We start from the raw sequence: 17,306 nt of genomic DNA on the forward strand, positions 1-17,306 counted from the left end.
ACATTATAAGAAAAGATAACGTCGTGATTCAAAAACCCGAGTTTGATAAGTTAGATTAGCAAGCCAGTATGCACGTTGCAAATGCCAATGGCTCAAAGAAAGCATTGAATATTACAAGTCATTTGCATCAATCATAAAACTCAAATGATTCCCAAGGATATATGGAAAGACGGAGGATCTAAATCTAATTATTCCTATGATTAAGACCCAAAACGATATAATTAACACTTATTCTTACCAACAAGTAGTTTTATGTACTTCACCGCTTAATAGAAGAGTTATGTGCATGACTGCATGAGAAAGGGCCATAAAGAGTCAAGTGACAATAATTACAGGCTATATGAACATTCATTTTTCAGAAAAACCAAAGACCATAACAGACCATATAGACTACTTAACCAACCACAAAGACACCCCTAACAACTGTAGACAGATGTTTCCCACGCCCAAGGAGTGGTGTTGCCTAAAAATCACTCCGATTGACAAAGCTCAATCCCTATGTTCCTCGAAAAAAGTGCGGTTCCTACTCCGAGACGTCGCTTGCCTATCAGCCTGCAGAAAAAGAGAAAATATATAACCTCCTCCCACATATGTATACAACAACAGATTTATATGCTAGAAACATTATCTCAGCCCATACTGCCGTATCTAATGATTAGTATATATTAATCATCTCCCCCTTTTCTAGATTAACAATTAGCTCTCAAGGGCATGTATTAGCTCTCAAGGGCATGTTTAGGCAAAAAAATTAGACAAAAAAAAAAAAAAAAAAAATGATCAAGGTTAGTAGGCATACGCTTTTTATGAGCTGCTCAAATGCTTCGGGTCCATTTTCTTCAATGTACCTCTCTGCAGCAGTTAGAATGTCATCTGGCTTACTAAATATGTCCTTCTTTGGGATATACCAGATGTTAATAGTTTGTGGATTAACATAGATTGGCCTAACAAAATGCTCATAAACGTATGCAGCACCACTGAAGTATGGTATGACCAACCAACACGTTGCAATCAGCTTTGCATACGACCAGATAGGAATCCTGCCATAAAGTAATTAGTAGGGGCTAGTTATTTATAAACAATTTTTTTTATAGAAAGTCAAAAGCACAAATTCACCATTTAAAATTAACAGAGGGTGATTCTAATAATTATGCACTATTTATGATGCATTTCAATAGTTTATTTAACCTACAAAGAACCACATGTATACAAAATGTTGATTGCCTGAGCGAGTCAATATGTATTTGAATTTCATTGCTAGGCCACTAATGGTTAATCTTTCAAAGCAAGAACACTTGAAGGTATTAATGCGAGTTTTTCTTCCATGAGGAACTTGTAATTTTTTTTTTCTTAACTAGTACTTACACTTGAACCCCTGAACTCCCTTTGAGAAGTAAGAGCTTGGTACCGTTAGGTCACTAGCCTGTTGGTCTTCCATGAGGAACTTGTATTCTAAATAAAGTTGGCAAAACCTCGAGTTCCAACTTCTAGGTGCCAGCTACAAAAATCCTAGTTGCCTTTAGCTCTTTGTAGCGTCATTTTTCATTACTTTAAAGGCCACAATGTTTTTTCAGTGTCACATCCCATGTTTTAGCCTTCCACTTGTTCTTATAGCATCACGAAACATAATATCCTTCCATTGGAAACCTTAATAGGTCTATTTTATACCAAGAGCTTTCATAGCTCAGTTGGTTAGAGCACCCGTTTAGTAAGCGGGAGGTCTTGAGTTCAACTCTCAATGAAATCATTTTTTTTTTTAATCTTTTTTTCTTTTTTTGGTCTTTGCCACTCATTTATCTCAATTTTTAAATCAATTGCTTCTCACTGGCTAATATTTTGTATCATAAAGCATAATTGACTTGATAGGGATATTGCAAAGCCATCCTCTCAATTATATAAGTATTTTATGAGAACACAACATGCCACATGATATGTATAGCATCCTATATATCTCCCATTCATCGATTACAATCACCCCAAAATAAAGAGACTGTAATTTTTTATTTCTCATTGCCATCAATTAATCCTGTTCTTCTGAATTTACTAGTCCATACGTGACACTAAATAAATATACATCCTGCTTATCATAAAGCCTTAAAATTAGAAAGTATCCCTCTATAGTCCTCACTAGAGATCAGTACCAGCTTTACTTTCATCTAATGAAACTGTATCATAAGTTACAAACAAATACCATATAACTATCTTGTATACACCAACTAAATTATCCCATGACCAATCAAAGAAGGGATCAACACTAGCCTTTTTTTTTTTTTTTTTTTGGTCCTAATTGGTACTCACACAATCCCCCTCCAAAGAATTGTTTGCACCTAGCAAGAATCGATCCTAGCCTTGATATAAGCTTCTTACAACTACTAAGGCTCACTCCTCACTCTTTCTATTGTCTTTTGGGTATTATTACTTCATCAAACATCTTTGATTGCATCAATAGGAAGAGTTTTCCTACCTACCAAACATTACTCCATCAAACATCTTTGATCAGATCAATATTTCTAATTTATTCCTTCTTTATATATTTTGAAAAACCCACACATTATATAGTAGTAGGTATCAACCCTGATTAAATACAATAAAATATTCTAATATGAAAATCAAAAACATTGCCCTAATTTTAGATATGATCATATTCTTCTAAACATGAATGCATCGCTTTCTTACTCTCGAGATTATTCACAAAGACTCTCGAATTGTTTCGGATGTTTAACTGAATAACTCTCTAATGTTCAATTATCATGATGGTGGTTGATTTTCAACCCTAAAATGGTCACTAGAGCAAAAGGGCAAATTCATTCAATTCCTATGATAATCGAGTAACAAGTCCAAACCATATAACAAGAAATAGTCGTTAAGCCAAATATGGAACATATAAATGTCAATTCAAGAATAAATCAAACAGTTTGCAGCTCACATGTTACTACCATTAATGTAAGAAGGGTAATTAAACAATGCAGTAATGTATAAATAAACACAACAAAAATTACCATTCAATGAGTTTGGCAAAGGTAAGCTCGAAAAGAGTGATCAGAGAGTAGAGAACCCAGTAAGTAAGCCATTGCTGATCATCAATAGGAGACTTGGACTCAATTGCCCTAACCGAGGCATATCTGCCAAATAATCCAATCAATACAACAAATGTCTCAATTTATTCACAAACCCATGCGAGAAAGCCCACCCATTCGAATTAGCCATCATAGAACATCAAACATTGAGTGTATAATAAATGCAAATAGTGAAATCAGAGAGCCAGATATGAACATCTTTCGCTTTGGACAAGTGGAAGGATATAAAAGAAACCCACTTACAGAGGATAAGCCAGACTAACCACAGGCCTGCAAATCATACACATGAGCCAAGTCAGAAGACAAACAATAAATTAGCACTAGCATCACCAGATTACTAAAAACACAAATGGGTATTATTAAATTCTATCAGAAATTTAATTTCTCTTAGTAAAAATAACTGAAATAGGAAATATGACCAGAGAAATTGTGAGACAGGGATTGATTCTCGCTCTCTCTCTAAACATATATTGGTGAAGTAGAAGAGTGTGGAAAAAGAAAGATACCCAGCAAGAACATCGAAGTTCTTAGCCACCACCTTGAGGAAACTTGCAGCACTAGATCCCATTTTTGAAGCAGTTCTTAGTCTGATTTTCCTGTTCTGATCTAAAATTCTGATAAGAAGAAGAACAGGAAACTGTTGAAAATTTAGACAGTGGTTGTTCAGAGAGAGAGAGAGAGAGAGTAAACAGACAAGTGTGAATGAAAAAAAAAAAAACACGGTCACACACAAAAACGAAAGAGTAAAGTGTACTACCTACCAAAACTAAAACGCGGAAGGTGGGAAGAAAAAGAAGAGAGATAGTGATTGGCTGATAGCTGATGCAAGGAGTACTGGTTTGGTGGTGGCAGATACAAAATATCAATCGGAGCATCCACTGCTATCACAAATCAAGCGGGACCGTAGCAAAATAGGATTTTATTTAGGGTAAATTACACTAACCAAGGCAAATTAAACATATATAGTAGGTTTGGCTAAAATGTCTTTCATATCATTATTTAATTTAATTATATATAATAAAAAAATTATCAAACTGAAAGGCTATATTATTCCTTTTTTTTTAAACACTATATTAGCTTACTTAAAAAATAAAATTAAATAAATAAACCCCTAAAGAGAATCCTAATCAAATGTCATTAACCTTTTTTAAAAATATATATATATATTTTTGCAAAATTTAATAATATAAAATTGGTATAAAAATTGATATTTTTCATTTCATGTCAAAATATAAAATTATTGAAGTTATTTAATATAAAAAAAATTTGTGGTTGAGCCCTCGAATTAAAGGTCCAATATTTTATTTGTGTGTAATTTGCCCAAATTTCAAGAGATGTCAGTATAATTTATCTTTTTTTTTATATCACACAAGCGTGCCAAAATGCATAGAAATGTAATTTTTTACAATAATGAATGAGATTTATAATATATTTTTGTTATTTTTGTTGTATTTTGAACGCATAATGAGCACATAAATTTTTAAGCAATGTGATTATTAAAATTTTATTAATTTATATTTAATTCAAAACAGAGATTGAGTTAAATTTTGAGCCTGTCTTGAGCAAAATTTGGAGATTTGTCATGGAAATTGAATCAACATAAAGTATCTTAACATTTTTCTTTTTGTTCCTAGTAATGGCACTTATTAACCTGTGTTAAGAGTTATAAAATTCGATCCTTTTAATTTCTTTATTCGGAGATCCTTTTAATCCACTCGTGTGTATATTTTGTTGTGAAAAAGTAATTGATACAGTATTTGATATGCTTTCACTTTAGTAGAGAAAGATATGCTTTTTGGTTTGCTTTGAGCCTTTGACCTCTCTTTTTATGAAAAAAGAGTTGGAATGATTGAAGGGTACATGAGTATTTTCACCATCTTACATCTAACTGAGTTTGCTGACAACCAACCAGAGATGTGAGGGTTACTTTCCAAACGAAGTCAGTCCTATTTAAGAAGTTTTTAATTAAGGTAAACCTCATAAAAGTTCACTTTTAGTTAATTTTAAAATAACCCTTTTGTTTCCTTTATTCACTTTCCTTCCACCATGCAAATAGTATTGTTGGAAACATTTGATCAAGCAAACCTTGCCATAAAATTGGAGTCGTCCAATTATGTTTTTTTTTTTTTTTTTCGAGATTAGATTAGATCAACGTAGTATATTTATTTGTTTAAAATTATTTTTGAGTGAATGAGAAATTAAATTCAAAGTAAAATTAATTATACTAGGGTTTTGGCAACCCAATTTCTTCAAGGCACTACCCAAAAGGCATAATCGTTCGAATTTAGTACAAACAATCACTATTTGAACCATAATGGTGCAACCAATGACTTTTTGGGCCGAACCAAAATGGTGCAATCAGTCACTTTTAATTGTTAAAGTTAGGCTCTCGCAGAATCTGAGGTATCTTCGGTGGACGACAGAATGGAATTGATGAGAGGTTGACTTTTCTCACTGTAACCATTAGTGTCTCTCTAGAATTACAACAAACATCAATTTTACGGAGTACCATTTATCAAACATCAATTATGTACACCTAAATTGGGGTTTGATGCCCATTGGATTCGGTTGATTTCCACTTGTATTTCCACTGTCTCTTACTCAATTGTTATTAATTTGCACTCCGGTGGGATTCTTTAAGCCTTCTCGGGGCCTCCGCCAAGGCGATTGTGATACCCCTCGTTTTTAGAGCCACGGGTGATCAAGTCCGAGCACAGATCCGAGGGATACCAAACAATCAATATGTAAACAAGCAGGAATAAAACTGAAGTAAGATTTAAATAATAATAAACAGAAAGAATACTAATATGAAAATCCTCAAACCTTAAATAATAATTTAATATAATTTAAATCCGTACAACTCGGGAATCCACCTGGTGGACCCCTAAATACAAATCTTTAGATAAATTTACAGAATTAAAATCCAAAACGATAATGAGAAGGAAATCCTATGTAACCAGTAGAGTGAGTGTCTGTATCTGCATCAACACGATCAAACTCTAAGCTGGAACTGGCAAATACCTGAAAAATAGGAGTGGGTCAGGCCCACATGCAAGTTCCAATCTACTAGAATCCGTACATAAACCCGATACGCAGATACATCCTAGATAACTCGGCAATATCTACAATAGTCCATAGATATATAAATACACACTATAGAATGCTCACTAGCCTATAACATAGTTCAGCCTGGGTAGAAGGTGACATATAAAACACGCTTTCCAGCGGCCAAGTACTTAGACCTACCAGGGAACATTAGCTATATACAGCTACTCAACCTTTGCGATATACGCACCCTAACCGTGATCAGGAGACTTAAGCTCGTATCACGGTACCATAAATATATATATATAAATTCCTTCCTAGTGCAGAAAGATAAAGCAAATATCCATTATGTCGTTCAACTGTTTTAGTTGACAGGACATGCATCAATGTAGGATTTAACTGTTTTAGTTAATCCATTCCTTATGTATGAAGGGGTAGGACTTAACTTTTTGATCTAATCCATCCCTGATATGTCACCGTCCCATACCGGTACATATAATGCAAATGATCCTTGAATGATGCAACATTTTCAACAGTTCATCAAATCATACCCACGTAATCCAAATAGTTGATATACAGAGTTTAAACAGTTCATCAACTTGCAATCCAAAATCCATTCATGTAATTAACGAGACAAAGTTTAATACTTCATCAAGTTAAGATCCAGTATCCATCGATGTCATTGACAATTTAATTCATTTAATTAAATTTCAACTAACCCATAGTATAGTCCAGCAGTTGACAATATTAACAATAGTAAGAGTCAATTATAAAGCTGAGAATGCCAAAATATAACTCAGAAAAATTCACAGTACTAACCAATAGTTGCTGAAACATAAAGAACAGTTTAACCATTAAAATAACAATCTCCATTTAATTAATGGAACCTAATTTATTAGTTCCTTAATTAAAATTCAACCTATGCATAAATAAGGTCTAATAAATATGACCCTATTCTGTATCAAACATAGATTTTAGAACCATCCTCCAGTCATCTAAGTTGCTAAATTAAATTTACATAACTAGATACTTACAATCGCCAACAATGTGCGTCATTACTTAAAACTCCCATACTGTGAAAACCCTTAGCATATTAGGATAAATTATTCATGATGAGTTCTAATATAGCATAATATCATATTTAGATTCCATGCAATAGTCCGTTAAATTTTTAAAACAAAACTTAGTGCACTAGTCCTTCCTATCCGTTAGCAGCGTACAAAGTCGCTTATTTTTACACTGTTTATTCCATTTGTCCTATGAACCAAAATATACAATTAGAGGAATTAAAAACCCTTGAAAATACTTTTAGAATTCTCATTCCAGTCCCTAAAACCATTTAGAATTTCAAACTTAGCCCAAACAGCGCCCAAATAGCTCCAAAATGCATCCAAACGTGTCTTAACCAAGGGAGCCTGCTCTAAAATAAAAGAGCAGGCTCTATTCTACCTAGAGCTGGCTCCCTAACCCCTTGGAGCCGGCTCTAAGAAGGGGGAGATGGCTCCCATAATTTGGAGCCCTCTCTCTCTCACTTTGAGCCTTCTCTTCTGCTCCAAACTCATCTCTGCTTCGTTCGGTTGCCTTTTGTGCTTCCGACAAAGCTTCCCATCCTATCCCCAAACCTTTGTAGCATCTTTAGAACTCTATTTAAGTTTCTTACAGTCCTAGAACCCCTCATACTCCAGTGTAAATCAATCGACAGAAAGTAAACTCACAACAGAATAGTTTATGCAACAATAAGTTTAAACTTTAAAAAAACGCAGAACAGATTACAGAAAACATCTAAATGCATAAAGTCCGTTTTTAAAAGTTTAATTACGTTCCTGGAGTCTATATAAGATGCACAGAACACAAGTTTATGGGAGAGGAATAGACTGAAACTTGCCTTAAGATTCCGGTTTAAAATCTTCATCGTCGTCTCTAAGTTTCAGAGCTTCTCCAAGACTGTTCATTCCTCTAATCACTGCTCCAGTTCAATCTCACAGTAAACCATTCCTTCCTCCTTGATACGACCTTCAGTTACATTGCTGAAAGCCTTTCCCCAGTTTTCCTTTCATGTTTTACCCCTCAGCCTTTCTGTTTCTCTAGTTACGGGAACATAGTTTGTTTTTTTTAAAACCCTTGCCAGACCTACAACTTATATATATATAGGCTCCATTAAAACTTTAATCCTAATTTCCATGACTCATTATATGACGGCTATACCACATAAACTCTAAACTTAATTTATAAACCATATAAGCCATATACAACACACGTCAATTAAAACCAATTAATTAATCAATTAAATTAAAACAAATAATCAATTACTTTAAAATACCAATTAATCATCCAATTAAATTAAAACAAATAAGCAATTAATTTAACACAAAAACAATGCTAATTAAACATATAGCCAAATACTCACACAAAACACAAAATCGAAATAATTAAATAAAAATGAAAACAAAATTCAAAGAAAATTTAATTTAAATTCCAACTATATCCTTTTAAATATTAGGGGTATTACAGCGATCCTCTATCCCCATATCTTTTTATTTTATATGCGGAGGCTCTATCATTGGTTCTTTATCGTGCTCAGCAAGCAAAAGTTCTCACTGGCTTATCTATTTGTAGAGGAGCTCCTGTTCTCTCGCACTTGTTCTTCGCCGATGACTCCATTATTTTTTGTCAAGCCTCCCTTGATGAAGTTCACTCATTGAAACGCATTATTAATTGCTATGAGCAGGTATCTGGTCAAATGATTAATTTTTCGAAGTCTGCCATTTTCTTTTTCCAGAAAATACTAGTCGATCTACAAGATCCATCATCAGCCATTTGCTGGGGATTTCAGTGGAGGGTTTCCAAGCTCGTTATCTGGGAGTGCCTGCCTTGGTGGGGCATTCTAAGCGAGATATTTTCCAGTTTGTTCTTCATCATATGTAAGATCGACTTGCTTCTTGGAAGAAGCATTGTCTTTCAGCTGGTGGTAAAGAAATTTTAATTAAGGCAGTGCTTAGTGCCCTTTTTACATATCTTATGTTTTCTTTTAGACTGCCTCGATCTTTGTGTTTGGACCTTTCTAAATATGTTCGTAATTTCTGGTGGAGTAAAAAAGACCAATCCCGTTCAGTGCATTGGGTAAATTGGGAAGATTTATGTGCTAGTAAAAATAGTGGGGGCACTGACTTTCGCGATTTTGAAGCCTTTAACTCTGCTTTACTGGCTAAACACGCCTGGAATTTTCAAGTCACTCAGGGAGGTATTGGGGATGGCGTAGTATTTGGTCCACACAAGAGCTTCTTCGTAAGGGCTTAATATGGTCGGTTGGAAATGGTCAATCCATAGATATTTGGAATGACAGATGGATTCCAGGTTTCTTCGAGACACTTCCATTCCGACTTGCTGGAGCTCATTTATTCAAGGTTGCTGACCTTATTGATTTACAACAGGCCTCGTGGAATAGAGCTATTTTAAATTTAGTTTTCTTGCCTCATAAAATGGTAGCCATCTCTAAATGTCCCTTTAGCCTCCGCAATAAAGTTGATTCTTATATTTGGGCTCCTGAAACATCGAGACATTTCACTGTTAAATCTGCATATCACTTGGCTATGTCTTTGCATAGTTCTAGTTTAGTGGGTGCAGGACAAATTTGGAGAGAAATTTGGCACTGTAAAACTCTTCCTAAAATCAATCATTTCTTATGGCACTGTTGTCGTGACATTCTTCCATTGGGTTCCACACATCTTCATAGACGTTTCACTGATGATGCAATATGCCCTCGTTGTGGTGTGGAGGAGGAGACTATTCTCCACTTCTTTTTTAAATGTCCTCATTCCTTGCAGACTTGGAAGCGAACTCCACTTCGCTTGGATTTTTCTAATTTGGTTGTGAATTCTTTTTCAGAGTGGTGGTTGAGCCTTCCCTCTCTTGCTTCTGGGCATATGGAGCGCTCTTCTTTGATGAGCTTGGTTTCTTTTTACTGTTGGTTTTTATAGAAAGCTCGAAACAGGTTGGTTTTTGAAGGTGCTCTCTGGCATCCTTCATTTGTGGCCTCCAAGGCGGTTCAAAGTTTCTGGGAGTTTTTTGACGTACAGAAGTGTTGTTTGAATGTGCATTTGACTCTTAAACCTTCGGTTTCCCCTCTTTCTTGGTCTCCTCCCCCTTTCGGCAAAATCAAGTGCAATGTTGATGCATCTTTTTTCCATTCAACCGGCCTTGGGGGAGGGGGAGCTATTTTCAGAACTTCAGACGGCTTGGTTCTTAAAGCAGTTGTTTTTAAACAGTTTTCGGCTTCATCTCCATTGGTGGCTGACGCATTGGCTTTTAGACTTGCTGTCATGTGGGCTCGGGTTTTTGATTTTCAGCACGTCTGGTTTGAAAGTGATGCTCAAACTCTTGTGGAAGCTTTGCATGTCGGTTCTTGGTGCCCTTCAAGCATTGCCTTATGAATTTATGATATTTGCACTGACCTGGACCTCTTCTCATAGGTTAAGGTGTCTCATGTGCGGAGGCAAGGTAATCGAGCAGCCCATGCCCTTGCATCACTCTCTTCTTCATGCTTGTGTGCTGATTCTGTAATCTCCCATTTTCCGGCGGAGGTGCTTCAGTTGGTGGAGTTGGACTACCGTCCTAATTTATGTTAGTTTTCTTCTGTTTACCCAAAAAAAAAAAAAAAAATTATGTACACCTAAAAATGATAAAGAGTCCCTCCTCTCTACCCTTTTCCACTTCAAAACACACACTACCTACCTCCATCGGAACCTAACTGGCGTTCGCGGGTCACCAATAACCGTAGGTTGGGTTGGACCTGACTCGCCTGAGCCTGCACAATATACTAACATGATGTGTATTGGGCCTGGCCTGTCCAGCCAGACCTGTCCAGCCTATAAAAGAATTCTTCATTTGTTAAGGGACTTATATAAACACTTTCATGTTTTTAGTGGAGCTTTGGGCTCGAAGGGTTGGGCTTTTGTTAGAATGTGAGATAATGGTGCAGCTTGGGTAGATTGATCCGAAATCAAATAAATGGTTATTTTTGAAATTGGGTTCGGGCTGGGGATGGGCTGATCTAATGTTTTTTAATATTGGTTGGCTAGCTCTTTAATTGGGCTGAGTTGCACTCTAATAAGTGTCAAAGTCTTTACCTCAGCCTAAATGGTAGTATAAACTCTCCTCTTTTTTTGAGAGGTCCAGTGCTCGAGGTTTCGAGATTTTAAAATTAATATTACTACGGTACGTGTTCAGTTGATTTAGGCAAAAATTCAGACAGAAATTAGTTTGCAAAAGACTGTCGTATATAATTAATTAACATTAACTCAGGTGTAGAAAAAGTAAACAAGCCGACCAATTTTTGGAACGTCAAAGAGGCCCAATGGTCATTAAGTGTCCCCCTTTTCTTAATTAAAGAAATAATTGGATTTTTTTATAGATTTTCTTAGAAAAGAAAGCTGATTTTAAAAAACCTTTTTTTTTTTTTTTTTTTTTTTTTGTCTATATAATTAATTAACATTAACTCAGGTGTAGAAAAAGTAAACAAGCCGACCAATTTTTGGAACGTCAAAGAGGCCCAATGGTCATTAAGTGTCCCCCTTTTCTTAATTGAAGAAATAATTGGATTTTTTTATAGATTTTTTTAGAAAAGAAAGCTGATTTTAAAAAACCATTTTTTTAAAAAAAAAAAAAGAAAAAGAAAAAAACGCTACAAATAATATCCACATGTCTGGGTTGATCATAACCCTTTGATTTTTGGATCTATGCGAGATTGAATCTATTGTAGGATTAGAAACATCGATGCAACTATGATTGAAGCAGTTCGGGGCCATTTAGATGTGCTGGATCGCAACTAACATAAGGCTCTTTCAAGAACGTACGTCTGCAATTGAATTGTTTGGGTAGGTAGCCTCTGACCTGTATATATATAGATATATATATAATAGATGCGTACAGCCCAAGACAGCCCAACATGATATCATGCATACTTGCTTCGAGAACACTTACTCAAACACAAGGCGTGGTAGGGTAAATGTGTCCATAGCCTGGTAATTAATCACAATGCCTCATACGCTAACAATTATACACATTTTAATCAACTTAATACCTGCAAACTCAATGCCAGAAGGTTCAGAGAGATCGATGATAATGTAGCGATATTGTCGACAAACCTTCTACAAAGGTACTTTCTCACTTTTTTTAATTACCGTATAAGATCGAGAGTTTAAGTTTTTATAGTTATATGTACAATCTCTATTATTTGAAAATTTATATGGTTCTTCCATGTTAGACATAGTTTTGAAATAAATATATTTTTTCTATATATGAACCCTAATTAAAGACAAATTATACAGTTCTCCCATGTTAGAAATAAGGTTTCACGGGAAAAAATATTGATTATAACTTAATGACACAACAGTGAGTGAAAGTTTCTGATAGTGAAGTCATGCAGTTTAATTTTTAAAATGACAAGGAACGTAATGCAATTTCAATAAATCTCCAGAATGGTGCATATATGAGTGTTGTTTACTGAAATTGAAATGATTAATATAAAACAAATCTCATGCAAGTATATATATATATATATATATATATATATATATATATATATATATATATATTAAAAGTATGCTTACTGGATATCCTGTCCCATATTTAGCAAAATCTGTTGTTTCTATTAGCATCTAATAATGGGCATTTGGTTTCAAAACTGGGATGCCTGAGTTTGATTGTTTACCACACCAATGAGGACAATGCAATGGATGGTCTTATCATACTATTTTTTGTTGGATACAAGATTTGTTTTGAGGGACCATTTTGTTGTACCATATTGTTTCATACCCATGTGCAACTTGTCTTCCATCAACCAAGACCATTTCAATTTCAATTTCAATATCCTGCATGCTATCTCACTGTCCCTCCACACTAAAACTAAATCACATTAAAAGCTACAAATTTATGACTGTTAAATCTATCCCTGCCACTACAACATGCCAACCATTCAATCTCATGTAGTTTGTTGGAACTTTATATATATATACATACATACATATATATATATATATATATATATATATATATATATATATATATCACATTGTTTGATTTTTCTCTTCCCAGACTATATATCTAATTTCTTTTCTTCTTTAATCAGTCTCTTTGGAGCTCAATGTGTATATAACATTAAAAAAAATGATGAATTTAGTATGATTATGTTTTTTATTTTATTTTATAATCGGGTGTCCAGGCCTCAATTAATCTATAGAACTCGTGTAAAGCACCCTTACACGAATTGGATAAAATTCGAACTATATCCGCAAGCGTGACTTTAAAAACTTATTTACACTAGGACGAATCAATTTTAAGATCTAATGCTTCGTATGGTACCAAAGTTCAAGTCATTTTCCAAGTAAACAACCCTTTAGTTTACTGTTTTAGTATGATTTTGTTGCATCTATAACATATCTTATTAACATCACATTCATGATTTCATGAAATGATGTGTTTTTTGTTTTCTTTCATTCATCAGCTATGATGCTTTTTCCACTTTCTTGCAAGGACTCTTGGACCCTTGTTGTGTAAAGGCAAATTTAATTAGGTGCACTCAGTGTAGTATTAAATGGAAAGGATTTTAGTTTCATGAATATCCAAACATAGGCTGTCATCTTTAACAATTTATGTTGTCATATGATATGATTTAACTTCTTTTTAAAGTGTAGTTCCAATTATATTATGACACCATGTTGAATCAAGTTAATGGGGCGTGACTTTTGAGTACAAAGTATCAAATTTTAGAACACATACAGTAAGACCCAAAAATACAAACAAGAAATTTTGGAGCCCTAAATTTTTTAAAATTTATTTCCACCATGAAAAGCAAGTCTACAAGTTTGTTTGGCTCTTGAAAAATTATTTTTCAATATTTTTTAATATTAACTTAAAAAATTATTTATTATTGAGTGTATCGGACATTCTAACTAAGCAGTATGACAGTATCACATGTTATGTTTTATAGAACGTTAGATTATACCACGAAAAATAAAGATACAGATACTCGAACTAATTATTAGTAGAATGATTTTTGATTTTCTTTATTCACAACATCATAATAATGTTGTTTTTTTTTTTTTTTTTTTTTTCATCATAGAAACATTTATAATAATATAAATTTATATCACTTTAAAGGACAAAATTCAAAATTTTCCTTTTATTTTTTATATATATTTTTAAATGAAGCAACCACTTACCACCTAAAACTTGGGAGACATTGTTACAAGTAGGGTGATGAAACTCTAGATTCTACACATTTCTCCAACCGAGAACCAATTATTCAATGAGCCCACTTGCAGATGGCCCACCAAAAAAATGAATGGTTTAGATGAATGAGTTGGTGGGCCATGTCATGTAGGGCCGTGAACACCCACCACCGATCTTTATGGTGCCAGCAATGACCCCATATATGATATATACATATATACACACACTCGCACATAAATATACGAAAGTAGAGGAGGAATGATCCACCTGTTTGTCAGTGATATACTGTACATGGTTTAGGCAATAAGCAGCAGCTGGGCCTCACCACCTGACCCAACACCTGGAACTGATAAGATATGGGCCCCAATAGTCCTATTAACCCCACCCCCATTTCTGAAAAAAGATCTTAACCGTAGATGCTGTAAACGTGAGATTCATGGCCGATATCATCCTATCACACCATGACACCAGTTTCTCATACTACAATGCAGTAACACTGTTTCATATCTCTCTCTCTCATCTTTCTCTCTCTCCATTTCGTGGGTGCGCACTGTTCCATTTCTCACACAGTCACACACTACACATAATTCAATTGAGTGGTCCTCTCACAGTCTCACCATATAACGTATATATACATGTAGAGATACAAATATATATAGAGAGAGAAAGAGATATTAATCCACAAGTCAGTAAGAATTTATAACATAACATGTATAACATGGCATGGAATTACACTGATGATCATGATATGATGAGATTTACGGTGTAGTGAAAAACCAAAGGAGACCAAATTTTTTCTTTTTTTTTCTTTCAAACCAGCAAATCCCATGTTAAAAATATTGTCTTTCTCAAACCCTAATATTAATCACACACAAAAAATTGAAATATTAGAAACTCAATGAGCAAAATCAAACCTCACGTGTGCACACATCAAACCACACACAAGTGGGTGGATGATCTATGAGTGGTGACTAGTAGTAGTATCATGCCGATCATAGACTCCGTGCTGTGAGTGGGACCCACTTGCTTGAGATTCCGACACTCCTGTATTGGTGAATGACCGATAAGGGTTCAACCCGGCCAGCATAGCCAGGTGACCGTCATTCATACCACCACCACCACCACCACTGCCGCCGCCACCATGACTGCTGTCAATTTCTGACCCCAATTGTTGATTGGGCAAGAGTGCGACAGGAGCCGGAAAATTCATAAAATGTAAGCCACTAGACATAGTGCCCCTATAGAGGGGATTGTTATTGACTGATGGGAATGTCCATACTCGGTCACCACCCATAACTTGGTTACCGGAATTAGCCACCATCCAGAAATTCGCCGGAATTGAGGCGTGACTTGCCGGCATCACGCCCGTGCTCGACTGTAATAAATAGTTCCCCATTTGCTGTTGGGAGGACAAGTCTTGTTCTTGCCGACGCTTTCGGCTTAAATTGTCTCCTGCCTCTAGTAACTCCAATGAATTGTCACGTAACTCTTGTTTCGCTTCTAGCACCGGATTCTGATTGTTTGACTGGAAATTCAGAAGGGTTGATGAGTTGTCAGATGAGAGTCCGATGCCAGGAAACAAACTGAGTCGTTGTGGCATCGAAAAGTTGGGATTGAAGTAGGAGGAGGATCGTAGTTGGGACGGGACGGACATACTTGAGCCGGAGCTGCGAAGTGATATGTTGAGTGAAGTGAAGTTTGCAGGGATTGTTCCGGTGCCGGTGGCAGCAATGACGGCTGGCTCGGCCTGCTGGAGTAGCCACTCGATGGTTTCGCCGTCGGACTTGTGGCCGAGCTCGCGAGTCAACTGAAAAACCCTAGCAGCGCAGAGTGCAGGCATGCGGATGCGCCGCCCTCGTCCGTCCACCTTGGTGTGTCGGTCTTTGGTTGAGGTCCTCTTGGGAGGCGGCTTTTTGGAAGGCTCGGCGGCCGCGATTTGGAGGGTCGAGTTTGATCGGGCGGTGTTCGTGTCGGCCGATATAGCTAGCGACGGATAGCCGGAGCTAGAACAAGCTTCTTCTTCCTTCTTTTCTAGTAGCTGGAATGGAAAGGTTGGCCGGTGGAGATCATCACCTCCTTCCATGATCACATGAGAATTTGATCTGTCTCTATATATTGTTCTTTTTATGAGAAAGAGTGATGGAGCCCTAATTTAATCTCTTGTGGGTCTGTCTCTCTCTCTCTTTCTTTCTTTTTTTCTTTCTTTCTTTCTTTCTTTCTTTCTCTCTCTAGAATACCTCTATATTAGTATTATATTTGTTTCTCTGGAATTCCTTTCACATTCTATGTATGTGTTGTTGGTGTTAGTCCAGAGAGAGAGGATGAGGAGGAAGGAGTGAAAGCTTTATGCAACAAAGATAATGAGTGAGAATTATATGGGTGAGCTTTAAAAAGCAAAAATAAAAAATTTAATTTTAGCAAAAGGGTAATTGAGCCTTTTCTTTTTATTTTTTTAATTTTTTTTTGGGGATTGAAATGTAAATATTTATATATATAATTTCTTTTGTTATAAATGATGGATGTGTTCTTTTTATTGTGGTTGGACAGGCCCATTGGTTCAGACTCCACGTGAGGTGGCTCTTTATATGATTCAATCCATAAAGACAATGGTGGCCGAGGTGGGTCCCAATCCCAAGTCAAAAAATTGAGAGACCTTAGAAAGGAAAGATGATGAAAGGGGTTTGGGTCCCAACTCATTCAAGTAATCATTTCAATTTTGCCTTTGTTCAGCACCTTTGCTAGTAGGAGGAGGAACTTTGGGATTCCTCAACTAAATTGCCTCTGCCTTTGCCTTTGGGTCTTGTCTAGGGTTAGGGTTTCTGATTAATTCTACTGTTATCACATTTTGACATTCTTTTAGAGCTGGCACTTATTTTGCATCCCTGGTTGGAGTTGATATGGTTTGATAACAAGTAGCATGCATGTGCTTGTGTCGAAATCATATAAATTGTTACATCA

At 35.7% G+C, this 17,306-nt stretch overlaps 3 protein-coding genes and 1 non-coding gene across 5 annotated transcripts; 2 read left to right on the forward strand and 2 right to left on the reverse strand.

Moving 5' to 3' along the window:
- Positions 1-228: 228 nt before the first annotated feature.
- On the reverse strand, positions 229-3,971 carry LOC132286422 (HVA22-like protein a). 2 transcript variants are annotated; one of them, XM_059788753.1, is made up of 6 exons: positions 3,836-3,971; positions 3,581-3,688; positions 3,318-3,344; positions 2,997-3,119; positions 797-1,037; positions 229-552 (listed from the first exon to the last, which is right to left on the reverse strand). In XM_059788753.1, exons 2-6 carry the CDS (start codon positions 3,640-3,642, stop codon positions 490-492), a joined length of 516 nt encoding a protein of 171 aa, XP_059644736.1. In that variant the 5' UTR covers positions 3,643-3,688; positions 3,836-3,971; the 3' UTR covers positions 229-489. The 2 variants fall into 2 exon arrangements, with proteins under 2 accessions (XP_059644736.1, XP_059644735.1); XM_059788752.1 differs by lacking the exon at positions 3,836-3,971 and having other exon boundaries at positions 3,581-3,788.
- On the forward strand, positions 1,671-1,744 carry TRNAT-AGU (transfer RNA threonine (anticodon AGU)). Its single transcript has one exon. It is a non-coding gene; the product is annotated as a tRNA-Thr (tRNA).
- A 5,627-nt stretch (positions 3,972-9,598) lies between the features above and the next one.
- LOC132281824 (uncharacterized) lies at positions 9,599-14,813 on the forward strand. Its single transcript, XM_059783490.1, has 4 exons — positions 9,599-9,985; positions 10,097-10,513; positions 10,589-10,699; positions 14,649-14,813. The coding sequence occupies exons 1-4, from the start codon at positions 9,599-9,601 to the stop codon at positions 14,811-14,813; spliced, it is 1,080 nt and encodes a 359-aa protein (XP_059639473.1).
- Positions 14,814-15,022: 209 nt separating this feature from the next.
- LOC132283852 (transcription factor TCP15-like) lies at positions 15,023-16,859 on the reverse strand. The gene has a single exon (XM_059785884.1). The coding sequence runs from the start codon at positions 16,429-16,431 to the stop codon at positions 15,307-15,309; it is 1,125 nt and encodes a 374-aa protein (XP_059641867.1). The 5' UTR covers positions 16,432-16,859; the 3' UTR covers positions 15,023-15,306.
- Positions 16,860-17,306: the final 447 nt, after the last annotated feature.

Source organism: Cornus florida, unplaced genomic scaffold (genome assembly GCF_030987335.1).
Source record: "Cornus florida cultivar Cherokee Brave unplaced genomic scaffold, ASM3098733v1 CherokeeBrave_3.0.0_Hap2_Chr11, whole genome shotgun sequence".
Taxonomy (NCBI): Eukaryota; Viridiplantae; Streptophyta; class Magnoliopsida; order Cornales; family Cornaceae; genus Cornus; species Cornus florida.

What these genes read in the sequence shown, in the direction of transcription:
- LOC132286422 (XM_059788753.1), bottom strand. Translation starts at nt 3,642, where the DNA reads ATGGGATCTAGTGCTGCAAGTTTCCTCAAGGTGGTGGCTAAGAACTTC. An exon ending in AACTTCGATGTTCTTGCTGG is followed by an intron (nt 3,345 to 3,580) that starts GTATCTTTCTTT and finishes TATGATTTGCAG; the next exon opens with GCCTGTGGTTAGTCTGGCTT. An exon ending in TTTGCCAAACTCATTGAATG is followed by an intron (nt 1,038 to 2,996) that starts GTAATTTTTGTT and finishes ACTTTATGGCAG; the next exon opens with GATTCCTATCTGGTCGTATG.
- LOC132281824 (XM_059783490.1), top strand. Translation starts at nt 9,599, where the DNA reads ATGGTAGCCATCTCTAAATGTCCCTTTAGCCTCCGCAATAAAGTTGAT. An exon ending in GCTTGGATTTTTCTAATTTG is followed by an intron (nt 9,986 to 10,096) that starts GTTGTGAATTCT and finishes TGGTTTTTATAG; the next exon opens with AAAGCTCGAAACAGGTTGGT. An exon ending in CTCTTGTGGAAGCTTTGCAT is followed by an intron (nt 10,514 to 10,588) that starts GTCGGTTCTTGG and finishes CTCTTCTCATAG; the next exon opens with GTTAAGGTGTCTCATGTGCG.
- LOC132283852 (XM_059785884.1), bottom strand. Translation starts at nt 16,431, where the DNA reads ATGGAAGGAGGTGATGATCTCCACCGGCCAACCTTTCCATTCCAGCTA.